The following is a 27,680-nucleotide window of genomic DNA, read 5'->3' on the forward strand; positions in this document are numbered from 1 at the left end:
ATCATCCTCAATGAGTGAAACTTCAAATGCATGACTTGGGTATTGTTTTTGTCCAAGATATCAAGCATCATATATCATTGGAAAGAGGAGAGAATGAACTTTCCATTTTTTGTAGTCAGAATATATGCAGTTCTGCACAAGTAGAAGATATTAGCAGATTCGTAAAATAGGGGGCATTCTCAATAGAATTCTTGTCTTTACCTTGGAGCATCAGATTTAGTTTTGGAGCAAATGATGAAGTGGGTATCCACCAAATTTTCGTAAAGATGTTACTAGAGGTGTTATTTTGCCTTTAAAGCCTTTTGGCACAAAATTTTAGTAGCTGATTTGGCTTCTTTGGGGAAGATCAGATTTGATTTTCAATTGGAAGATGGAAAATGAGAGATGTTTTGCAACAAGTGGAAGATTTTCAAGTTGACAACTAGCAATTTCAAATTAGATCCGGGAATTCTTCCTCTTCTACTTATTCTCTTCTTTTCTCTCTCTTTAGGGTTGGTTGGTTTCAGTCTATTGAGTAGAGCTCTAACTGTGTTTCCACATCCTTAGTATTCTCTCTTGTATGAACAACAACAATGAAGATATAGTGTTTTAGTTCTAATCTATTTGATTTTTTAAAATTATTTTCATGCATTTTGAATGTATTCGTCTCAAAGAAATGAATACAAAAGCAACAAACAAACTTAGTTTCATTCTGATTCTTGTCTCCTATCTTTGTTGTTTGTAATATTTTTTGATTTATGCACAAAGAACATAAATCTCAGTTGCAACTCCTTTGGTTTGTATGTTTCGATGTGTTTTGCCTTTGATTTAAAGAATCTAGTAAATGCTTGATATATCTTGATAAGGTTGCAGATTTCATGGAAGGATTTGATGAGTATGAAGTTCAATTTGAAAATTGATGTTTGATTCACAAAGTGAAAGGATAGATCACCATCTTGATGTACGCTATGATTTATGGAATACCCAATGGATAGGGCATTGATCAGTTAAAGGATCTACATGTTTCATGTTGTTTCATATGTGGGTTATGCTGATATCATTTTATAATCAATATCTTTTCCCTTTTATGTTGTAGAGCTGAAAAGGTTAACCTTCACTTAACTTGTGAGTGCATAGGTCATGTCATTAGCTATTTCATGCCTCTATTATTGCATAAGTATAGAAGGATTTGGGGTTTTTATCTACTGTGTATAGATTCAAATTTATGGTTTTTTGCACTAGTCATATAATAGAATCTAAGGTCTAGCAGAGCCTGAAGAAGGAGTTCAACCTTATAGTTGGCTATGATGTCTGGGTAGATGTGTTGAATATGGGAATTAGCTACGCCCTAGACATATTCGTTCTTATCATTGGGTTATTAAAAAAGTCTTAAATTAGGAGCCAACATTGGTGAAGTAGAAATTTCTATCAAATATGCTTGATTATAAGTCAATGCTATCTCAGATCAAGGAAGATTCACACCCAATTTCTTCTTCTACACTTGCCAAAGAAGGAAAATTTGGAGCTAGTTGATAGTAGCAGAGCGTATGTGTCATGTCCCCAAATTTGAATGTAATAATTTAATTTAATTAATTAATTAACTAGTCCTAGGATTTAGATACTATAATAAAAGGACCTTTAATTAGTTACTTTAATTAATTAAAAATATGGGCCCAAGTTATTATTTGTATTTGTGATTCCAATTGATTTGATATATCTCGGACCTATTTTTATTTTAGTTTCCATTGGTGAGTTCTATCGCCGACTATCTTTGTACACCCTTAGAAAGGTTTTCCTCGATGAGTATTTAAGCATGGCTTGTATGTAGTTGTAGGTATGCATTCTGATTATTTATTTTGTACTGCGAATCTCCATTGGGATTCTCTGTTGTTCACCATTTCGGAAGTGAAAGATCTTCCCTACTTGGCTTATTCGGTTTCGATGGGATTCAACCTCACCCTATTTCGTTGCATGTAATACTTCACTTGGATCTGGCTAGTCAGAGCACTATCATATTGGCATATGTTAATTAAAGGATTATTCATTTTCAATCTCCATTATTGTTTAGATTTTATCCAATGAATTTATAATTAAAATTTATGTTTGAAGACTAAAATCGCCTTCCATTTGTACCTCAGTGATATGCAACATTAACCATCTATCAGCTACCAAATCATCTTTTGGCTTCATTCTTTGTCCCATATGGCCAGCCTCCTTATCTACCGTATGACCCTTGTAGACATGCCTATCGCCACCCATTGACATTGCTTTCTTACTGTACAGCCTTCCCATTTCCCTTGGCCTATTACCGTACGATCAAACCCAATCCACCATACCATCCGTATGGACTCCTAAGCAATACTGTACAACCCTATTTGTGTTCCACCATACGGCTTACTCCATATCCCTTCATACGACCATCTGCCCTCTATAACCGTACGACATTCCTGTTGCTTGTCCTTCCCCCTCAATCAATGTCTGTACATCATCTCCACTTAGCTGTATTGCCTCCACAGTAGAACCGAGCGACACTTCCAGTATCTAACGGAGAGAGATCGTTTCTAGAGCAGTGGTATCAGAACAATTGCCTTCGTATCAATTTCCCCTTTGGACTAAGTTTCCCTTCGGATAAAGCTCCTGAAGCACTAACCCGAAGCACTGGCCACCCAAAGCACTAACCTGAAGCACTGGCCACCCAAAGCACTGACCAAAGAACTGACCTGAAGCACTGACCAAAGCACTGACCAAAGCACTAACCTGAAGTGCTGACCTGGCATTGACCTAAAGCACTAACTCGAAGCACTGACCTGAAGCACTGGCCACCTGAAGCACTAAGGGATACTACTTGGAGGACACAACCGTACTACCTGAAGCATATGACAAGACTACCTAAAGCTTGCGACAGGATTTCATAAGGAAACCCTAGAATGGAACATTATAGTGGTATCAGAGCTAGTGATCTTGCCAACCTACTAGGATGATTGAGATATTTTGGTACTTGGATCACACTATGGCTCTGAACAACAATGGAGAGTGGTGGTTGAAGGCACTACAAAGGATTGGCAAAGAGCTCAATGAGGGTGTTGATCTTCCATTAGATATACTGGAAGTTTGTTTGTGTCAGGTGAAACAATTACCTTCAAGATTTATACAGAGAATCCTCTCACTGATTAAGGAGGCCTTAAGCCAACCCAAGCTTTTGAGACACCATGACAAGAATAAAGGATTGACAGTTGCAGCATGTCTCAATGAGGTCTTGAGAATTTCGGCTCCTAAAGCATCGTACGATGATAATACCATGATAGAGATATTGCAATTGAGAGTTGACAGCTTTCAAAGTCTCAATGACTTCAGTAGTGACCCTTTTGGTATGAGATCTACAATATTGGAGAATTGTGCAAATGTCAAAGTAACCTTCTCTTAGATCTCGAATTGCAAAATTTGGTCCATGATATGTTTCATCACTTCTTGGTCACCATCAAGGAAGATCATGATACTAAGATTTCAGTTGCTATGGAGAGTCTTATGATTTCGTGCATTGAAGAGATGGATGAAATATCCCAACCCATCACATCTATATTATGGGTTGTTCATAATCTAGAATGTATTCCCTCTATAGCAGCATATAGATTGGTTACCAATGTTTTCAAGCATTGTGATGAAAAACTAATATCTCATTTGCACAAGTGGGAGAAAATGACTGACAATGATAAGGGTGATGCTTTATGTGAGGAGAATGAAGGCATGATTACAGGGCCGCTCCAAGAGGATTTGCTAAATCTTTCTACTACACCAACATGGGGAGAACACCAAAAAAATAAAGAAGTTGCTTGCATGGATCTTGTGAAGACATGGATGGATCAAGTTGTGCCCATCATTGAAGTTGTGCCCGGGGCTGTGTCTATCATAGAGGTTGTGTTTGTTGTCGAGGCTATGTGTCTGTCACCAAAGCAATGTCCATCATTGTGGTCTTGCCCATCGTTGAGGTTGTATATCTGTCACCGTTCTTGTGTCTATCACCGTCATGTCCATTACCGATGCCAAGTTTGTGTTCGTCATTGAGTTTGTGTTTGTCACCGTTGTGTTCATCATCCTTGTGTCCATCACTGTCATGTTCGTCACTGACACCAAGTTCATGTTAGTCACCGACATTGAGTTCATGTCCGTCACCGACGCCAAATCTGTCTGTGTCCTTTGTCAAGTTTGTGTTCGTCATCGTTGTGTTTGTCACCATCGTGTTCATCATTGTTGTGTCTGTCACCATCATGTCCATCACCGTTGCCGAGTTCATGTCCAACACCATCGTGTCCATCACTGACGTCGAGTCCATGTCTGTCATCAAGTTCATGTTCGTCATTGTCGTTGTATCTGTCACCATCATGTTTGTCACTGAAGCCAAGTCAACGTCCATCATCGAGTTCGTGTCTGTCATCGTCATGTCCACCGTCATGTTCATCATCGACGTCGAGTTCGTGTCCGTCGTCGAGTTCATATCCGTCACCGACGCTGAGTGCTTGTACATCATCAAGTTTGTATCCGTCACCATTGTGTTTGTCATCGACACCAAGTCCATGTCCATCATTGAGTTCGTGTCTATCACCGTCATGTCTATTACCATCATGTCCACTACCGATGCCAAGTTTGTGTCTATCGAGTTAGTGTCTATCACCATCATTGTGTCCGTTGTTGTCACCGTTGCCATATCCGCCATCATCATTGTATCTGTTGTCATCATTGCCGCCTTGTCTATTGCCATGTCCGACATTGCTATCGTCATCATGTATGTCATCTTCATTTTGTCCATTGTTGTCACCACAGCCATGTCTATTGCCAAGTCCATCATCATGTTCGTCACCATCGTTGCATCCATCAACAACGTCAAGTCTGTATCTATCGTCAAGTGTGTATCTGTCACCGTAGTTGTGTTTGTCAACGACGTCATGACTGTCTCCATTATCATGGTGTGTCCATCATTGTGGTTGCATCAATCGCAATAGCTACCTTCATCACGATTGAGACATTTCTCGCCAAGGCTCTAACCATCATCGAGGCTTCAACCGAGGTTCTGTGTCCCATTGAGGTTTTATCTACAGCTAAAAAAAAAATTGTCGCTGAAGTACTCTTTGTTGAGATTTTTTCTGCCAAGGTTCCCTTTACTGAGGTACTCTTTGCTGAGGCTCCCATCATCGTGACACCCTTCACTGAAGCTCTTGCCTATCGCTAAGGTTGTATATCCGTCACCATTCTTGTGTCTATCACCGTCATGTCCATCACTGATGCCAAGTTCGTGTTCATCATCGAGTTCGTGTCCATCACCGTCATGTTCATCATCGTTGTGTCCATCACCATCATGTCTGTCACCGACACTGAGTTCATGTCTGTCATCGACGCCGAGTTCATGTTCATCACCGTCATGTCCATCACTGACGCCGAATCCATGTCCATTGTCAAGTTTGTGTTCGTCACTGTCATGTCTGTCACTGTTGTGTTCATCATTGTTGTGTCTGTCACCATCGTGTCCATCATCGACGTCGAGTTCATGTTCGACACCGTCATGTCCATCACCGACACTGAGTCCATGTCCATCGTTAAGATCATGTTCGTTATTGTCGTCATATCTGTCACCGAAGCCAAGTCTGCATCCTTTGTCGAGTTCGTGTTCGTCACTGTCATGTCCACCATCGTGTTCATCACCCGCGTCAAGTTCGTGTCCATCGTCAAGTTCATATCCATCACTGACGTCGAGTCCGTGTCCATCATTGAGTTTGTATCCATCACCATTGTGTTCGTCACCAACGTTGAGTCTGTATCCATCATCGAGTTTGTGTCCGTCACCATCATGTTTGTCACCGTCGTGTCCGCTACCAACGCCGAGTCTGTGTCTACCGAGTTAGTGTCCATCACCGTCATTGTGTCCATTGTTGTCACCATTGCCATATCCGTCATTGTCATTGTATCTATTGTCATCACCGCCACCTTGTCTGTTGCCATGTCCGACATTGTTGTCGTCGTCATGTATGTCATCTTCATTTTGTCCATTGTTGTTACCACAGTCGTGTCTATTGCCAAGTCCATCATTATGTTCATCACTATCATTGCATCTGTCAACAATGTCAAATCTGTATCTATTGTCAAATGTGTATCCGTCACTGTAGTTGTGTCCATTGACGACGTCATGACTGTCTCCATCATCATGGTGTGTCCGTCATTGTGGATGCATCGGTCGCAATAGCTACATTTGTTGCGATTGAGACATTGCTCGTTGTCGAGGCTCTATCCATCATCGAGGCTTAAACCGGGTTTTGTGTCCCATTGAGGTTTTATCTGCAACTAAAATTTTACTTGTCACCGACGTACTCTTTGTTGAGGTTTTTCTGCCAAGGTTCCCTTTACTGAGGTACTCTTTGCTAAGGCTCCCATCATCGCGGCACCCTTCACTAAAGCTCCTCTCATCAATGTACTCATAGTTGAGGCCCCCTTCATCAACATTCTCACCCCTAAAGCTCTCTTCGTCAAGGTTTCATCCGTCAGAAATATAATAGTGGTTGTTGTGATTGTGGTAGTGGCTAAATTTGTGCTAGCATCAGTGTCTGTGTGCATGACCGTACCCAAAGAGATTTTTGAACATAATGACATGAAAGATTTCATCAATTTGTGTCATTGGTGTAATATCCTCCCCTAATTTGAACTTTGACTTGTAGAAATTTAACTTAAGGAATATTGTCAAACACTTTGTATGCAAACTCGTAAAGCTGATTTCCTCAATAAATTGCTTTCCAATGAGTAGATTTACGAACAACTATGAAGTGACATTAAATGCATAATACACATCATAACATTTTCACAAACACTTGGCACACATTCAACAATATATGAAAAATCTGGAAACTCTTTCAATCTGCTGATAAAGGGTGATTTTTAAATGTAGATGTGCACTTACAGCTGCCTTAAAGGCTGCAACAACTATTCGGACTTGTATTCAACAATTATTATGCAAAGTATCAAAATTTGACAGAAGAAACCTGGAATTAGTTGCCGTAGTATTTTGCAGATGTAATCGACAGTCTTCCAAACTTCTAATCAGCCGGAAAAACAAGTAAACTTGATACCAACACTGTTCACGCCGTACTGTAGCAAAATACTGTTCATGCCGACTGTAGAAAAATACTGTTCATGCGGCACTATAGCAATAACTAACTTCAGATCTGCACCTCAAACCCTTGTAAATTTCTTTATGTGAACGCCCCAAATGAAACCCAGTGTGTTTCCTGAAGTGAAAACACCATTGATCCTCCTGACTGTGTCTTCCAACAGCGAAGAGAATGCTAGCAAAGAGGGATTCCGTCCTCCAAGCCCGATAATCAGATATCCAGCAACGTAACATTAATCTTCATCCAAGCATACAAAAAAAAGCTCTTCCATTTCTTTTATAGTGTTCTCACAAGAGCTCAATCCTTCGTTTTCTCAATGTCGGATAAAACATAACTCCCTTTATGTACCTTATGTCTTCAATGTGTTATAAAAATAAAGGGAACTCTTTTAATTTAAATATTTCCCACAAAATATAGTCTATGCATTAATAAAGTTAAATATTTAAATTTAACTTTATAAAATGGCTTTATCAATGCATAACAAATCTTATCAATGATAAATAAGTTTTCCTGTCGATTTTAAACAATTACCATCGACATACCACTGTGACTGAATGTCCGGCCATGTCCAAGATGACTTACTATAAATAGTAAGTATGCCCAAAGTTGCCTCAGAACCCCTCAGAAAGAGCTGCAACTGAAACTGTCTAGGCCAAATGGCCTCTAAGCCCCTTTAATGTCCTAGTTAGCCTACGGGACTGTGGGGAAATAGGCTAACGGCAACATCATGCTATGAATGCTAGAAAGGGGACATTAAAGTCCGCCCTTCCCAAAATTGCTTGTCCTCAAGCAATTTCAGCTCTGGATGCTGCAATATCTGCTCATTTTCCCAAGTAGCATCCTCGACAGGTAGGTTCCTCCACTTCACTAGATACTCCCTGATAGTCCTCCTGCGAAGCACCCTCTCCCTGGAGTCAAGTATGGCCTCGGGAACCAAGATAAGCTTTCCCTCATCATTAAGAGGTGGCAATACTACTGAAGGCACCACATTGTGACCCAATGCCTTCTTAAGGCGTGACACATGGAACACATTATGCACTTTACTGTCTGCAGGCAACTCCAACTCATAAGCTACTTCGCCCACTCTTCTGATTACTTTGAACGGTCCATAGTAGCATGGTTTCAATTTCTCTGCTCCACTCTTCTTGAGAGAGGACTGTCTATACGGCTGTAACATGAGGTACACCATATCTCCCACCTCAAAAGACCTCTCAACCCTGTGCTGATCAGCATATTGCTTCTGCTGATTTTGTGCTTTTTGCAAATTTTCCTTCAAGGATCGCATAATGTCCTGACACTCTTGCAAAGTATCCTTGGCCTTAGGCACCCTGCTGTCCCCAAATAACAAATCCAAAAAATTAGGAGCATCATACCCGTACAGTGCCATAAAAGGGGACATTTGAATTGACATATGGAAAGAGGTATTATAGCAGTACTCCCCTAGATGTAGCCACTTCACCCAAGCCTTCTGCTCTCCTGCAATATAGTTTCGAAAGTACCCCTCAACCCATTTGTTCACTATCTCTGTCTGCCCATCAGTTTGGGGGTGGTAGGTGGTACTCGGAGTGAGCTCTGTTCCACATAACCTGAACAACTCCTGCCAAAAGTGGCTCATAAATCTGCTGTCTCTATCACTAACTATGCTCTGTGGTATCCCATGTAGTCTGAATACCTCTCGAAAAAATAGTTCTGTTGTTTGTGCTGCTGAATATGTAGACGAAATTGCAAAGAAATGTGCAAATTTCGTCAATCTGTCTACCACAACAAAGATACAATCCCGACCCTGTGCCTTGGGGAGGCCTGTGATAAAATCCATGGAAATGCTATCCCACTTCTTCTCTGGTATGGGTAGGGGCTGTAGTAAACCACCCGGAAAAGAATGTTCCTGTTTGTTCTGCTGACACACAGGGCATTCCCTAACAAATTGAAGCACCTCTGATTTGAGTCCTTTCCAAGTGAAGCGCTCTCTCACCTGCCGATATGTCTTAAAGAATCTGGGATGTCCTACCATTGGTGAATCATGAAATGCCCTCAAAATCTTCTGCTTCATAGCAAACCCGGGTACTAAATAAATCCTTTCCTTGTAGATGATCAGATCATTTACGACAGTGTATCGACTATCTTGAATAGCTCCCTCAATAATGCTAGATGCCCAACTATCCTTAGCATATTCTGCCAGGATCATCTCTCTCCAATCATCCATGACTATCCCAACAACAAGCAAATGAGGCCTTCTAGATAAAGCATCTGCAACAATATTTTTCTTTCCTTTGACATAGGCTATGTCGAAATCATAGGCCTGTAATTTACTCACCCATTTCTGTTGCCTATCATTAAGGTCCTTCTGTCCAAGGAAATGTTTCAAGCTATTATGATCTGTTTTTACTGTGAACCGGCTTCCCACTAAGTACTACCTGAACTTAGCTAGCGCATGCATGATTGCTAGCATCTCTTTGTCGTAGATGCTGTAGGTTCTCTCCACACCTCGTAATTTTCTACTCTCATATGCGATGGGATGTTTGTCTTGCATGAGAACAGCTCCTATGCCCTCTCCCGAGGCATCACACTGCAGCTCAAAGGGCCTGGTGAAATCTGGAATGGCTAAAATAGGACATGTACTCATCAGCTCCTTAAACCTGTCAAAACAATCCTGAGCCCTCTCTGACCACTTGAAACTATCTTTCCGTGTCAAATCTGTAAGTGGTGCTGCTATCTGTGAAAATCCCTTCACAAATCTGCGGTAGAACCCACAAAGCCCAAGAAATCCCTTGAGTTGTGAAGTGTTCCTCGGTGGTGGCCAATCCAGAATGGCCCTGATCTTGTCCGGGTCAACCCGAACACTTCCTGCACTAATAATATGCCCTAGATAGAGCAACTCTGTCATCCCAAACTCACATTTACTCATCTTGGCATATAATGACTCCCTCTCTAGAATACTGAGCACTGTATCAATATGCTTCAAATGTTCCTCCCAAGTACGGCTGTATATCAGTATATCATCAAAAAATATCAACACAAACTTCCTCAACTGATCTCTGAACACTCTATTCATACAGGACTGGAAAGTGGCAGGGGCATTTGTCAACCCAAAGGGCATGACTAAGAACTCAAAATGTCCATAGTGGCATCTAAAAGCTGTCTTCTCCACATCCACCTCTCTAACCCGTATCTGATGGTAGCCGAATCTCAAATCAATCTTGGAGAAGTAGCATGCACCATGCAATTCATCAATAAGCTCATCGATGCGCGGGATAGAGTATCGGTTCTTGATTGTCTTCTTGTTTAGCTCCCTATAATCAATGCACATCCTCATTGTACCATCCTTCTTCTTCACCAATACTACTGAAGAAGCGAAAGGACTTTTGCTTGGCCGTATGTGCCCCATGTCAATCAACTCCTTAATTGCCTTTTCTATTTCATCCTTACATCTCTTCGAATGGCGGTAAGGTGTGATGATAACTGGCTTAGCCCCTTCCTCTAATTCAATAACATGTTCGATTCCCCTATCCGGGGGTCTCCCTGGAGGTATCTCACCAAACACCTTAGTATGTTTGGTTATTATTTTTTGTACATCAGGTGGATACTCTTGTTTATGCTGCTCTGTCATCTCAGGCATTACTCTAAACGCTGCTGCCGACTGCACCTGATCATGTCTAAAGAAACTCTGCATCCGCTTGAGTGACACCACTCGAAGTCTCCCATCTGACAAACCTCTGAGCACCATCTTCTTACCATTTGCCTCAAACCTCATTTCCATTTTCTCAAGGTTAAATGTAAACTCTACCAAAGACTTCATCCAGTTCATCCCAAGCACCATATCCTGATCACCAATGTTGACCACAAAGAAATCTCCTGTCATGTCATAATCTCCCAAACGAAGCTGCAAGTTGGAGATTTTCTTGGTACATTCAATTTTGAAGCCATTGGCAACCATCACCTTAAATCCCCTATGCTCCTCTGTATGTAGCCCTCTGCGTGTCACAAACTTCTCATCAATGAAGTTATGTTTCGCCCTTGTATCAATGAGTGCCACAACTCTCTGTCCATCCAAGGTTCCCCTAACTCTGAAAGTGACGGCCTCCTGTATACTTGACAACTGAGCTATCGTGCTATCACCGCGTGCTTCCTCCTGTGAAGAACTATCATCATCTCCATCTGATTCGGATGACTGCTCTGAATCTCCATCTACTGACTCTTCGGCTGAAAAGTACTCCATCTACTTAGCTTTTGCTTTCAATGGACACTTATGTGACAAATCCCAAGGCTCCCTGCAATGAAAACAAAGCTTCTTCTTCCTGAGATCATTAAGTGTCTCATTGTCCAACCTCTTACTTTCCTCCTTAGCCGGCTGAACCTCTTTATGAAAAGGTTTCCTGTCCTTATCTTTCCTTGAAGGGAAACTCTTTGCCTGGAATTTATTTTTTGAAGATGAAGAGGAATCCTTGTCACGAGCTTTCTTAATGGCTTCCTGCAAAGTGGGAGGGTTGAGAGCTTTAATCCACCCTCTCAACGGATCAGCTAACCCATCCATAAATAGAACTAGTATCCTCCGTTCAGATACATCTGTTACTAACACTGCAAGTTTCTGAAACTTTGAAATGTATGTTTCCAATGATCCCCACTGTTTAAGCTGAGCTAACTCCTTGAAATGGAGTTTTGGATCCTTCCTATCAAAACGTTCAATCAGCCTCTCTGTAAACTCCACATATGAGGTAATGTGTGCATGTCCCATAGTGACCATACCATGATGCCACCACTCGTGTGCTAACCCATCCAGATGAATTGCTACGTACTTAATAGCTTCTTCCTCGAGCATAGGGTTCAATTGAAAGTATGTGTCAAGCTTTTGAACCCAAGCTCTTGCTGTAGACTTTCCTGAGCCATCATAATATGGTAACTCAAGTCTCCCTACTTTCTTCCGTAGCTCATAGCTCTGGTTCCTGTCATGTCCACGTGGCATATGTTTCATCCGCACATCCATATACTCCCTAAAGGTAATTGCAGCAGTAAAATCTGGCCCTCCAGCTTCCCAATCTCTCCTCAACTAGTCCTGTATATAAGTAATCTGGGGCTCTGGTATGAGCTGCTCTGGAGCTCTAGGAGGAAATGTAGGAATCATGGGCCTTGAACTCACTGTCCTAGCTCGTTGGGGTGCATGACCGAAATTGTTCCCAACTTGTTCATCTCCATTATGTGTCCCATCCTGACCATTTCCATTCTAATTGTTACCATTTTGATATTTTCCTCCACCCATGTTAGCATTCAACCCCATTTGACGAGCCATCATCTGCATCATAAGATCCAATCTCTGATTCTGTTCCTGTGCCCTTTGTTCTGCTACTCGTTGACCCTGTACCAGGGTCTCTAATAACTGTAAGAATCTTTCCTCTCCAGGCTCTGGACCGGCATTCCCGCCTCCACCTAATCTTGTATTCCTGTCATCTCGGTCACCCATATTGTTGTCTTGATCAAAGAATACCTCCGTTGTGTCTGTATGACTGGATTCTATACCCCCCTGTACGGATGAACTAAACTGTTTGCTTTGCAGGTCTAAACTCCTATTTTGTCTTGCTCTGGTATTGTGGAAATTATAAGGCCCCTGTTGCATGCTCAAACATAAATGCTCTGATTTTAGTGTTTTGACATTTCATCAAACACTTTCCCCTCTATCCGCCAGTTCCAAATTTCCTATAAGACCTCCACAGGATGGCAGGACTTATAGCTCTGATACCACTATAATATCCTCCCCTGATTTGAACTTTGACTTGTAGAAATTTAACTTAAGGAATATTGTCAAACACTTTGTATACAAACTCGTAAAGCTGATTTCCTCAATAAATTGCTTTCCAATGAGTAGATTTACGAACAACTATGAAGTGACATTAAATGCATAATACACATCATAACATTTTCACAAACACTTGGCACACATTCAACAATATATGAAAAATCTGGAAACTCTTTCAATCTACTGATAAAGGGTGATTTTTAAATGTAGATGTGCACTTACAGCTGCCTTAAAGGCTGCAACAACTATTTGGACTTGTATTCAACAATTATTATGCAAAGTATCAAAATTTGACAGAAGAAACCTGGAATTAGTTGCCGTAGTATTTTGCAGATGTAGTCGGCAGCCTTCCAAACTTATAATCAGCCGGAAAAACAAGTAAACTTGATACCAACACTGTTCACGCCGTACTATAGCAAAATATTGTTCATGCCGACTGTAGCAAAATACTGTTCATGCGGCACTATAGCAATAACTAACTTCAGATCTGCACCTCAAACCCTTGTAAATTTTTTTATGCGAACGCCCCAAATGAAACCCACTGTGTTTCCTGAAGTGAAAACACCATTGATCCTCCTGACTGTGTCTTCCAACAGCGAAGAGAATGCTAGCAAAGAGGGATTCCGTCCTCCAAGCCCGATAATCAGATATCCAGCAACGTAACATTAATCTTCATCCAAGCATACAAAAAAAAGCTCTTCCATTTCTTTTATAGTGTTCTCACAAGAGCTCAATCCTTCGTTTTCTCAATGTCGGATAAAACATAACTCCCTTTATGTACCTTATGTCTCCAATGTGTTATAAAAATAAAGGGAACTCTTTTAATTTAAATATTTCCCACAAACTATAGTCTATGCATTAATAAAGTTAAATATTTAAATTTAACTTTATAAAATGGCTTTATCAATGCATAACAAATCTTATCAATGATAAATAAGTTTTCCTGTCGATTTTAAACAATTACCATCGACATACCACTGTGACTGAATGTTCGGCCATGTCCAAGATGACTTACTATAAATAGTAAGTATGCCCAAAGTTGCCTCAGAACCCCTCAGAAAGAGCTGCAACTGAAACTGTCTAGGCCAAATGGCCTCTAAGCCCCTTTAATGTCCTAGTTAGCCTACGGGACTGTGGGGAAATAAGCTAACGACAACATCATGCTATGAATGCTAGAAAGGGAACATTACAATTGGGATCCTGGTGAAGGCTATGACAATGTTTATATCACAGTGGCATAGCGTATGCTTAATGATAGTGTGGTGCAAGGGAGGTTGATGACCATTCATTCCTTTCGCATGCGTGTTTGGTTCGGGTCCCTGGCGACTCAGGATACGAAAATATTTATATCAGAGTGGCGAAGCGAATGTTTGATAGCAATGTGGTGTTGCAGAGGATTGATGTCATTTCACTTGTCTTGCCTACGCGTTTGATTTGGGACCCGAGAGCTGTTGGTGTTTCATTTGATGATGGATTGCTTGAGGGAAAGCAATTTTGGGCAGCGCAGATTTGTCATGTCCACAAATTTGAATGTAATAATTTAATTTAATTAATTAATTAACTGGTCCTAGAATTTAGATAATATAATAAAAGACTTTTAATTAGTTACTTAAATTAATTAATATGGGCCCAAATTATTATTTGTATTTGTGGTTCCGATTGATTTAATATATCTCAGACCTATTTTTATTTTAGTTTCCGTTGGTAAGTTTTGTTGTTGGCTATCTTTATACACCCTCGAAAAGGTTTTCCCTAATGGATATTTAAGCACAACTTGTATGTAGTTGTAGGTATGCATTATGATTATTTATTTTGTACTGCGAATTCCCGTTGGGATTCTCTGTTGTTCGCCATTTCGGAAGTGAAAGATCTTCTCTACTTGGCTTATTCGGTTTCGGTGGGATTCAACCCTCACCCTATTCTGTTGCATGTAATACTTCGCTCAAATCTAGCAAGTCAGAGCACTATCATATTGGCATATGTTAATTGAAGGATTATTCATGTTCGATCTTCATTATTGTTTGGATTTTATTTGATGAATTTATGATTAAAGTTTATGTTTGAAAGACTAAAATTGCTTTCCATCTGTACCTAAGTGATACGCAACATTAACCATCTGTCAGCTACCAAATCATCTTCTGGCTGCATTCTTCTTACCACATGACCAGCCTCCTTATCTACTGTACAGCCCCTGTAGACATTCTTGTCACCACACATTGACATTGCTTTCTTACCATACGGCCTTCCCATTTCCCTTGGCCTGTTACTGTATGATCAAACCTTGTCTACCATACCATCTGTACAGACTCCCAAAAACTACCGTATGACCCTATTTGTGTTCCACCATACGACTTTCTCCATATCCCTTCGTATGATCATCTACCCTCTGTAACCGTATGACATTCCTATTGCTCGTCCTTCCCCCTCAATTAGTGTTTGTACATCGTCTCCACTTAGTCGTACTACCTCCATAGTAAAACCATTCGAGCGACATTTCCAGGATCTAACGGAGAGAGATCGTTTCCAGAGCAGTGGTATCAGAACAATTGCCTTCAGCTCAATTTCCCCTTCGGACTGAGTTCCCTTCAGATCAAGCTCCTGAAGCACTGACCCGAAGCACTGGCCACCCAAAGCACTAAGAGAGAACTACCTAAAGCACTGGCCAACCAAAGCACAGAAGGAGAACTACTTGAAGCACTGGCCACCGGAAGCACTGACCCAAAGCACTGACCGAAGCACTGACCTGAAGCACTGACCCGAAGCACTGAACCGAAGCACATGCCACCCGAAGCACTGAACTGAAGCATTGACCTAAAGCACTAGCCACCCGAAGCACTAAGGGATACTACTTGCAGCACACAACCAGACTACCTGAAGCATACTACGGGATTTCATAAGGAAACCCTAGAACAGAACATTACAATATGTGGAGACAACATCATAAGGAAAGACAAAAATATATGTCATCAGATGTGTTGCAGAAGTCCAACTTCATGTTTGCTAGCGAAAGTTTGGAGAACATATGCGGAAGGATGATGAGCTTCACCAAGAGGATTTGATTGTCCATTTAAAAAGAATGTCGTCCCAGGGAACTAGATTAATTGATTGACACATCTAATAAAGATGGTGCCTAGTGGAGGAAGTATCCATGGATACGGAAGATGTGCATAGAATACTTCTCAGCTTGGAGATGCTCACGGAGAACACGTGCATATGTTGAGCGAACTTTACTACTGCTCAAGAACATAAACTACAAAATCATGAGATTATCACTTCATGTTTATTATATTTAGTTTTTTGTTAGGAAGAGGTGCGGTGATTGAAAAAGAAACCAATGTCCCTTGCTGCTCTATATATACAAGATGTAAAATCAAACAATTCATATTCCTATACAATTTGATACAGTTCCCAAAAAAATTGATAAATGGTTTATGAAATAAGTTACTAAATTTCAAGGGTTTTTTTAATTTGCCAATTCGATTTCGATTCATGGACAATTCGCAATTTGATTCGGCCTTGTCTATTCCGATCCGATTCTGATTCTAGTTACTTTGCTTTATACTATATGCACTATTGATTTATATTATTCTTTTATTTGGTAAAGAAATGAAAAGTTGAACTAATTAAATTTCTTTCTTGAAGGAAATCATATATTTGTACCTCTCCACTGATTGCCGCTAATCATAGCTCCTTAAAATACTACTACTTACCACCTTATAACATATCGAAATATTATGTTTAATTGAACTGATCACCTTATAAAAGATGACATTCCACAATTTATGATTAATCGCAACTTGTGATCAGTTCAAAGTTGTGTGTTCAACCCCCAGGTCTCCTGCAACCAAGTACTGTTTCCAAAAAAAGGTCGGAAATTATCTTTACAGACCTTGTCTCAGGTCTGCAAAAAGTTGAGGGGGCAAGAATAAAATCTTTGTTGTGGTAAATGTGTAAACTAAAAGTTCTTAATCCATGCCTATAACAATGGAATGTTCAATTGTTACTAAGTTCCAATTCCAATATTGTGTTTAATCTACATACAATCAATTCTGAATCCCGATAAAGACCATAACTTAGGTTTTGGCAACAACTGTATCAACTAGCAAATGTGATATTCAACATTAGGATTGCCTATCATGTTCAACTATGACAGGGTCTAAAATCATTGTCTTATTCCAATCAAGTCAAAACTTAGATTTTTGTCATAACATTACCTCCTAACTGAACATGCTATGTTCTTGTTACTTTTGAGATTATCTTTTAAACTGTAAAATTGGTTTTCCTAAACAAACAAAAAGCCTTATATAACTTTATTTATATAGAGAATATATTTTAACAAATGTGAATTCACAACAGGCCTAGAATTAAGGCAAAAAATTTCTGGGAAGATTGCCAAGAGTCCAAATGGGCATAACAGACATGCTGGATAGATTCTCAAGAGAAACTAAGAGAAAGCTAAAAACATTGAGGTTATACCATTATTCCATGTAATAACATCAGGGCATGTCATTCTTCTAGCATAGGAAAGAATATCTCGGGAATCTTGAGTAAGCATGTCTGTAGTGGTAATTTCTATCTGAGGAATATGGAAACCATATTTCTTCTTGTTAGAGGTTCCAGCTCTATCCCAAAGCCTCCCCTTCTTCTTGTGCATGAGAAATAGTGTTTCATTTCTACCGAAGGGAAAAAAACTTTTATAACAGTCCTTTCTCAGCCAATTGTTTATTGCATTGGATGACCCCAACAAGCTCTATTTTTCTTTTTTCATTGTTAAGGAATTGTTCAATAATAGTTGGCATTACCTGTCCAATAGGCTATGTTCAATTCAGAAGGCAACAGTAGCTCTGCACTGGAGATGACTACAATTTTCTTTCTCGCTGAATCAATTTTAGATGGCCATTTGGTTATCATCGAGTATTGAACATTACTAACCGGAAGATTTATGCATATTTATTTTTCAGCTTGCTGTTCTCCTTTAGCTTCCAATACCGTAGAGTCTCCTTGTAGGCTGACATTCATGTTTGCGAGAGTACTATGGAAAGAGGTGTCATTGGATTTCATGCAATTGGCAAATAAGGCTCCAAAATAACAAATGAAATATCCTCAAATAAAAGCATTCTATAAGACTGTATTCATTGCCAACGATACAATAAGGGCCAACATTTAGATCTAACGCATCTGCACTAATACTATGCTATTCTTTGTTCATCATGCTTTTGAAAGCATTGGAAGATATAATTTAATCGACAAATATAAGTGTTAATGTCAATTCTAATGTATTTGACCTTACTCCAGGATCCTCTCAAGTCTGATCAAACATTGTACCCTGGATTATAACATGTATCCAGGAAGTTCCGCATCTATGACAATAGAACCACACATGCTGGCTTTGTGATGGCAGTTAAAGAAAAAATTATAATCTCAGGTTTGCCTTAAGCTATGAAAATAAGAACTGTGTAAATGGTGTCAATCAAAAGTCAATTGAGCATGTTATGATGAACTATGCACAGGGAAAGTCCGAATGGGGCCCCCAGGTACATTTTAAACATCAGAAAAATGTAAGAATTTCAAGCTGCAGATACTAATTACTAGTTTGTGAGAATTTCAAGCAATAGGCACTAATAACTTAAGTTTATTTTGATGAGCCAATAAAAATGGCAGAACCATCAGCCAGATCCACTATTGTTCCATTAATGTGAAAATAGCACAAGGAAACAAATACCTGTCTGCCAATATTTTGACCTCCAGTAATATGTGCAAAGTGTATGTTGTAGAAATGGCATATAAATGATGGTGGATCCTTCCCTGCAAGTTCTTCTAAGTACTGTGAGTATCTTCTTCCTGAAGAACTTGGCTCTGGAATCACAGAACCTTGCTGCACAAACCATTCCAAATCTTTTGAAAGCTTTTCTGATCTTTCCAGACCTGTATTCCTGAACTCGGCATCTGCTCACAAAAACTATAAGAAATCAAGCTCTAATATTGATGGGCCATAACTCCTTTTCTTTGATTTTCTTTACATTACTATATACTCTTTCCCATTGCCATACATATGATTAAATGAGAACGGACATGAAACATTCTGAACTCCATTAGTACTAAAGTACTGTGCATCAAGTTCATTTGGAATCTGTTATCTCAAATGGTGACTCATTTTGGGGCTAGTCCAATCACACAACTCCTTGAGGAAATTCTTTAGAAAACTTACTGATATCATAAAAATTGCACCCAAACTAAGAGTTGAAATTTAGCTATCTTACGAAACATGGGATCATCTCCAAGCTTTGGGTGACTTGTGGTGAAGATGAACAATTAGAGGGGGTTGGTTCCCATAATGGACCTCTATAAGATACTCTTTAGATGGAAAAACACATAGAAGGATAGCTTGAAATAAAGATATGGATCCTAGCAGGTGATGCACCAAAATTTAGCGATTACTTGCTGCTCTTATTCACAATCTATCTCAACAAAGGGGATTTATACTTTTCACAACTCAAATTGAACATGTAATTAATAAGCGCCCTGCCGTCTCTAGCTTCACTACTGGCTCTCACTTCTGAATTCTATTGAATCTGATTTTTTTTTGCACTTTTATGTTTTGTTTTGGAATATATGATTATTTGGAATTATTTAATGAGATTAAATAATTCTATGCAAGAAATTTCGAAACATATTGCATAACTAAGTCGCTCAAATTTCTTATTCGTTAACTATTTGAATGCAAACATCAAATATGTAAGTAACACCTTTATTTTCTAATTTCTAGAATACCTGGAACTGTTTGCCGTCAATGCTGAATAGACCTGGATATAGCTGCTGCTGCCTGAAGTGCAAAATCTCCTTGTTGATGAATGCTGAAAGGAGTATTATGGGCTTTGCTAGGCATGACAATCCTTCACACCGAAGATACGGGCTTTCAAACCAGACAGCCTCCAAAGGCTTACACTAAGTCGACTGACCTTTTTCTGAAATTAACAGCAGACCAAAACACTAATGGTAGACTTATGAATTTCTATAATTTGTAACAATCAATGTGTTCTTCAGTGATATGTTTCTAAGAATTTAGCTGACATTAGCAACTTCAAATCTACCTCCAATAAGTTCAATGGCGGTTCTAAGATAAAACCACCTGCAGGCACAATTCATTAGCATGTCATAGCCAACTGAAAGTGCAATGACCAAGAAGAATTTTTGTTGGGTGGATATTTTGCAACTGACAATTATTAGAGCTCTTGTCAAAAAACAGGGGTTTCAGCCATAGTGTATAAGACAAAGTTTCTCCTACCTTAGAGGGAAGGCTCTCCCTTCTTACCATTAGTTGGATCAACTCAAGGTAAGCAAAAAGTTGAGAGAATCTAGAAGGATGTTACCAATATTCTTTCCTCTTTTTTTAGGAAAGAATCCAAATACTTATGAAATAGACAATGGGAATCCTCTGCCATTAGATTATTAATCCTCGATAAACATTTTGCATTCCATCTAATCAAGGTCACCTATCATGTCAGTCTCAACTATGTTGCAGCTTCTAAGGGCTTCTTGCACATCTATCACTAGCCTCTCTATTAGCAGTACCTTGTTGACCATAAGCCCCTGAAACTCATGAAACATTTCTAGGGATGGGATGATTTATATGTGGTTAAAACATCCAGGTCTATTTCTGGCATTTTATTCCAAATGCTCAAGTATCGCCCAAGGTTGTTAGTTCTTGGTTGAAGGAAGAGTGTAGATCTTTGAGCTTGGAGACAATATCTCTAAGGCGTCCAAGGACTTTGTGTGGATCTCTTATGGCCTAAACTCTTTCAATGTTGATTTGCTTGAACCAACCCTTTGATGCTTTAGCTCTCTTGTTTACCTATTCAAAATGACATCTGGCGAGAATGGATTGTGAAGTGTACTGACAAATAATCTCGTGAAGGCGGGTATTCTTTCTTTCATGGAGTTCATCATTGCATCAGGATTGTTGGGTGGATATTTTGCAACTGACAGTTTTGGGTAAAAATTCAGTCGCAAAATAAGATAACCAGCCACAGCATGTGAGACAGAGTCTCTCCTACCTTAAAGGGAAGGCTCCCCCTTCTCACCGTTCCTTGGATCAACTCAAGGTAAGCAAGAAGTTGAGAGATTTTATAAAGGGGTGTTACCAATATTCTTTCCTCTCAACTTTCATGAAAAAATCCACTTACTCGTGGAGCGAGCAATGGGTAGGGTGAAATCTCTAACTACGCTTCTATCTAAAGATGGAAAAGGTGATACCAATAAACCAACACTAACTCAAAGGCTAGTTGAAAGTGTACCGGTTTGGCTCTAAGTCCAATCATACTTCTATATGGAAAAAGCTTTACTAATAGGGCATAAAGACTTCTAGAAGTAAAGATATCTTAACTATTTTGCGAATTAAGAAAGAAATATAAGCTACAGACAAAAATTCTAGCTATATATTTCCACAATTGCTCCTTGTCAAAGCTCTGGCTCCAATTGCTTCCTAACTCTTTTACATTCAATTATCAAGAACACAAGATAACATGAATCAAAGATAACGTATGTGAATTACAAACAAAGCTTCTAATTCACACAAGTAACAATCTCACTCAATCAAAGTTTTGTCTAAATTGCTCCTTTGTATTAACTTTTCTCTCAAAATAGTGCTACACAAACAAAGTTTTGCTAGCACAATTTCTCCAGAGCTCTCTTGTATACAATATAGATGAAAGATTATTTTACAATGAGGGGGGCACTCCTTTATATAGGCACAGAAGTTGAGAAAAAGATGGAGGAAAAAGTGGATGCAACTCAACCAATTTTGACCTAGTCTAACTAGAAGAGAAATTATTGGGTTACATGCAGCTGCACATGCAACTCGCATTACATCTTTACATGCATATGTAACTCACATTACATGTAATTACATTTTTTCATGCAATGCATCCTCTTAGACCTATAAACATAAATAAAAACAAAAATAACAATCTTAAAGATTGTTTTTCAGTGCCTTGAATTTGATGATGACATCATGCACTATTGGAAGATCAACAATCTCCATTATTTTTGATATGGCTTCTATCCTCACTAATCTGCATATGTTGATTGTACAACTTTGGAATTTGTCGCCAAAGAATCTAACAAGTACTTTGTCGAGAATTTATACAAGACAAACTTGTTCATCGTGTGAGAACCAAAGTCTTCAAAATCTAAATCAGCATTGATCCTGATTGTATATTCTAAAGTTATCCTTTCAGCTGCAATCAGATTACCACGTTCATCAAAAACCTAATATCTCATTTGTTCCAAATCTCAAGTAACACTTGTTTCTACTGCTTGGCAATCTCCAAGGGTTGCCTGCAACTTTGTGATCAGCTTCCTCAATGTTTCCACTTTGTAGCCCATAAGTCCTTGAAATCTAAAGAACATTTCACCTGACGGAAAAATGTCACGTAAGACCAAGGCATCTAGATCAAATTTTGCAATTTCATCCCAATCATTGAGGATTTCCTTCAAACTGTCTACTTCTCGAGTCAAAGAAGAGATCAAGTTTTGCTCCATTTCATTTATCTCTTTGACACGCCTAAGAACTTCAAATGTTTTTGTGATGGCACAAACTCCTTCAAAGATGATTTCTCCTATCCAAGACTTAGTGGCTTCAATCATCTTTCTTTCCTTGGATGTCTAAGACATAACAACAACACTTTGAGAAGATTGTTTTCAGATGACCTCATTCAAGCGAGAAACCTCCTATTTAAGTTGATTTTTTTTCTCTCATAATTCATGATTATTTTTCGATACATTAGCCAATGCATCTTGAGCATCTTGTAAACAACTCAAACGTGATTGCTTCCCAATTTCGACATTAGTGAACTTATAATCAGAACAGGTAAGTTCTTTAATAGGTTTTTCCACCAGTGGCTCAGCAACTTCTACAAGTTTGGCTTTATCCGAATCAACTAAGATCGTAGAAACAATCTTATCTTTCAAAGATTTGGACTTAGTTTTCTTGTTAGAGAGATTATCCGGAGGTACAACCACTTTTCCTTTCTTCATTGTGATCTTGCTCAACCATGCAGGCAAGCTGAAACTTTCATCTGTGGAAGCAGGTACAATGGAGATCATTGGCATTGATCTAAATTGTATCTCCATCGTGATTGAACAAGATTCAATCTGTATAGCTGAATTCATAGGAGCATGATGAGATCATTCCATCATATAAAGCTCAAAACCCATCAAAGATATATCAAGTTGGGAAACCTGACCATTTGTAACAATGGGAAAATCCTCAAACACATTTCCCAAGTGTTCATATTGTTCATTCGCCAGAATGAGAGTAGCGGCTGAAGAAATAGGAAGAGCCATTGTATTGACTTCCAAAACTTCAATAAAAGGTGTGAAAACAGTGGAAAATGAATCCACATCATCATCTACTTCATCTAGAAAAGGTGCTTCATGCATGGATGGTGTATGAGTTTGTGTAGGCCTTGGGGGAGATATGATCATGAGTTCCCCTTTTTCCTCCTCATCTTCTTCATCTAATTTTGTCTCCAATTCCTCCTCTGATTCTTGAATTAGTTCAACAATCTAAGATGATTTAGATCCTTTTCTGCCCTTTAACTTGAATTTGAGCAAATTCTTCACATCAAAAGAAGAAGCTCCATCTTTTCCTGCAATCTCTAGCTGTGACTTCCTTCCAAGAGGACCAAAACTTCCACAATCCAAACCCAATTTAGGATTAACCCTTTTTAGGCCTTTAATTTTCAGCCACTTGTTGGTGTTCGCCAAAATGGATTGAAATCTATCCAAGATAGATGTACCTTCTTTCTGTTGCCATTGAATGGGAAAAAGGCACCTTTCATCGAAACCAACCTGATGAAATTCTAGATCAAGAATGTAGCCGTCATCTTCAACTTGGAAATCTAAAGAAATCTCTAGTGTATTAAGATCGATTTTTTACTGCAAAGTTAATCTGCAGTAGTCCATCTTCATTATATCTAGCTCTGTCCTCATATCAATCAATATCCTCGATGCAATAAACATGCATGTAAGCTCTTGATTTGAGAATTCATCTCTTTATAATCAAAGTCAAATCTAGCTTTAAATTTCTTCAAAGTGATCAGTTGCAGTTTTGCTTCCATATTCTTTGCTTTATGCACAGAATTGATCATATACTTGCCAATCACCAAGGGTTTGGCAAAAGAAATACCGAAACCAAGCCTATGCAAAGTATGTTGATCAGACTGCACTTCCATGAGTTGTCTTGCTAACTCCATCAGAATGATTTTATCGGTAGCATACCTAGGTAAGGTATATGGCTCACCTTTAAAGTATCCAACTCTCAAGTATGTAAAAGTTGAAAACTAGATAAAGATGCAACCATATTGATTCACCTTTTCTCAAGCTTCATCAGATACCCTCTTGATGGATGACTGTCTGTTAAACAAGCACCAGAAATGCCCAAAGAAAGCATCTTGGACTCTTTTGTAATGAAACTCACTATTAGCCAGAGTGATCCAGTCATAGTAATCCCAAACTGGAATCTGAAGACGATCTCCTTTGGTTGAGAGACCAAAGAAAGATCTCATGGCAGCAACAATGTAGACAAGGTAGGAGTTCATATAAAAAGGCACCAAAGTCCCTACGTTAAGAAACTGTTGGCAGAGTGCAGTGCTAATCAACTCTCCCCAAAAGATGTGTGCTTTGTTTTCCATGATCTGAAAGATGAATTTGTACATCCATGGCTCGAAATCAATGGAATCTTTAAAATCACAAATTCTGTTGAGAAGAATGATAAGGTCTTTATATTCTTGTTTGAAGTTAGACCTGTGAATGGTCTTTGGCCATCTAGAGAAGTTGTTCCTTTTATTATCAAACCAGTATTGCTTGATGTACTTTTGATAACCTCCTTTCTTCTCATTCCAACTTTCCAAAAACGATTCTTTGGTCAGATTTGCACACTTTGCATTATGTGGTACCTTGAAGATTTGTTCAATAACCTCTGGATCACAACTAATGATAACCTTTCCATCAACATCCTTGATTGTTTTCGATTTTGGGCTGAAATGTCTTGCACATACAAGAACGAAACCAGGTTTCATGGCAGCCATAGAAAATGCAAATACCAAGTGAATGTGACTTCTCTTGATGCACTTCATCTTATGGCCAACAAGAGTTTCTACTCTCTGCAAAAAATCAGTCATGTCCATGTGTCTGTTCTTTATGTCCAATACATTGTCAATGATGGATGTGACATGAGATGGAGTTGCATGAGCCAACTCTTTATCAAATTGACACTTCATCTGGTCTTTGGATTTTGATGGTGAGGGCATCTCTTGTGCTTGTGCTGCAACACAAAAATCCCAAAATATAAACACATCATCAAAAGAAATCACCATACAAGTTGATTCTCAATTAGTAACAAAGGTTGAAATACAGATTGGAAACTTAGGAGATCCAATTAGATTATTTCACAAAAGAAATCATATAAATATGCAGTGAATGAAAATGGAATGTGGAATGAAGTATTATAAAGATAAAAAATGGAAGATGGAATGAAACGAAAGGAAATGGATGTGTGAAGGTGGAACGCATGGGAATGCGTGCAAATGAAGATTGATGATTTTCAAAAATGTGACTTAGGTTTTCAAGATGTCATTACATGGAAAATGGATTGCATGTAAGTGCAACATATAATAAGGAATGAAAAGTGAGATGAGACGCGAATGCAAATGGAGGATGAGCTTTACATGTAAGTGCGGATAACGAATGAGATGAGGAATATCAAAAGGCATGGAAGATGGAAATACATGTATTTTCTCATGGAGGCACAAGTGCATATGAAGAGATGAAAATGAAATGTAGCTTAAGGTGAAATGAACTTTATAGTCATCTTGGCGAAAACGTGAAGTCAAAGTACATGGGAAAACATGTGTATGACATTTTTTGACTTTTCAAAAAGTGATTTTAAGTCAAAAATGGTTTTTGGAGATGCAATTACACGTAAAGACTTTTCATGTAATTGTGTTGTGCAAGTGGATATGGAAAGTGAGATGAGTGAAAATGGAAGTGGAAAATAAAATTACATGCATGTGCAAATGATGAATGAGATGAAAAACATGTAATCGCATTTGACGAATGAGATGCAAAGTGTTGTGACATGGAAGATGGAAATGGAATGTGATGATGCTTTTGCATGAAGTGAAATGAAACGTGCTCAAGTTCTTGGGAAAGAACTTGCAACTTCTCCAAAATGGAGAAAACCGGAAAGTAAGCACACAAAACACAAAAAATTCAAAAGAAAAACGTACCTTTGGCAAATGACTCAAACATGTCAACAAGCAAAGCACTTCAATATGCAATTTCAAATTTGGAGTTTGGGGAAAACCCAAAAACATGAAAATGAACCATTTCTTCATTTTTAAAAGAAAAATACACTTTCCATGGCATCAATTTCAACAAGTGGCAATCATCAAGCAAAAAATGTGCATAAAATCAGCAAGATAAGCACAAATTAAATAACAAGAAAGAATATGTCCACTTACATGAAGATTAAGTGCCAAAAATGATGGAAGAAAAAACTTGGACCCTTTCAAACTTTACAAGGAGAATGCGTAGAAGGCAGCAAAAGAGGCGTTTTCAAAGGCCAGTGGAAAAAACGTACCCTAGAAAAGCACAAGAAACCAACATTTTGGGTAAACACATGCACATGGGATGTTTTCTCAAAAAACGTGTTTCTCCAACGCATGGAATGAAATCATTTTGGCTCTTAAACACCAAAATATGTACCAAGATGCAATAAGAAACACTAAAAATGTCAAATCGTTTCCTCCTTTGGCCAAAAAATGAGCCAAAAATGATGATTTTTGATGATTTTCTCAAAAACGTGCACTTGGAAGGAGTTGAAAATCACGTTTTTTTAGCAAGAAAAATACATTTTCATTGTTTGAAATCCCATGGACAGGAAAAAAACAACCCTATTGGAGAAGATTTCATGAAAAACCATGAAAGAAATCAATCACAATCCTCAAAAACGGGTTCTTGAGAGCTCTTTGCATGTGTTTTTCTCCAAAATGGGTTTAAGAAGAGCAAGAACATGAGATTTCATGCCAAACGCACATTTTTATGACCAATGCATATTTTAAAAACTCCCCATAGTGCAAAACGCACCTTTTGGGGAGCACTGCATATTTTAAAACATGCATTTAGCTTGAAAAGTCACCTTTTGGAGGTGAATGCATGTTTTAATGAAAATTCACATTTTGGGTGCAATAGCATATTTAAGTTATAAAGCTCATTTTTTTAATGTCATTGCACATTTTAAGTGAGTTTATATGCAATCCCATCAAAAAGGTGCATTTTTTATGACTTTATGGTTTGAAGTTGAATTTTACATGCAAAGGCATGAAAAAGGTCCACTTTTGATAACTTTAAGTGATTTAATAAGAACATGTCAATTTAATTTCATTAAAATATTACTTAAGTGGGACATAAATTATATTTACATATCATATTAATAATATAACATGTAAATATCATTTAAAAAGTAATATTTACTAGCACATTTGATTTAAATGCTAAAAATTAAATTGAACTATATAGTTAATAAAGTCACTTAAGTGAAAAGTTAAAAAGTAAACTCAACTTAAAAGTATAACATAAAGTGCACTATAGTTACTTTAAGTGAAAATTTGAATGATAAAGTAACTTGAAAACATAACATAAATGGGCTTAAGGGGCTTATCAAAGTTACTTTAAGCTTATCAACTGATGAGCTTAAGGGG

At 38.6% G+C, this 27,680-nt stretch overlaps 1 protein-coding gene across 3 annotated transcripts in view; it reads right to left on the minus strand.

Moving 5' to 3' along the window:
- Positions 1 to 27,680, minus strand: part of LOC149530216 (heme oxygenase 1, chloroplastic-like) — a 114,335-nt gene that overhangs the window by 15,100 nt on the left and 71,555 nt on the right. For 2 of the 3 annotated variants that reach the window (XM_089808744.1, XM_089808745.1), the window contains one exon: positions 18,641 to 18,864. In XM_089808744.1, coding sequence (XP_089664870.1) covers positions 18,641 to 18,864 — 224 coding nt within the window. Of the gene's footprint in view, positions 1 to 18,640; positions 18,865 to 19,689; positions 26,863 to 27,680 lie in introns of those variants that run through there. The other variant, XR_016358463.1, reaches the window with a different exon arrangement.

Source organism: Cupressus sempervirens, chromosome 11 (genome assembly GCF_028749045.1).
Source record: "Cupressus sempervirens isolate cs-2001-9-10 chromosome 11, ASM2874904v1, whole genome shotgun sequence".
NCBI classification, from domain to species: domain Eukaryota; kingdom Viridiplantae; phylum Streptophyta; class Pinopsida; order Cupressales; family Cupressaceae; genus Cupressus; species Cupressus sempervirens.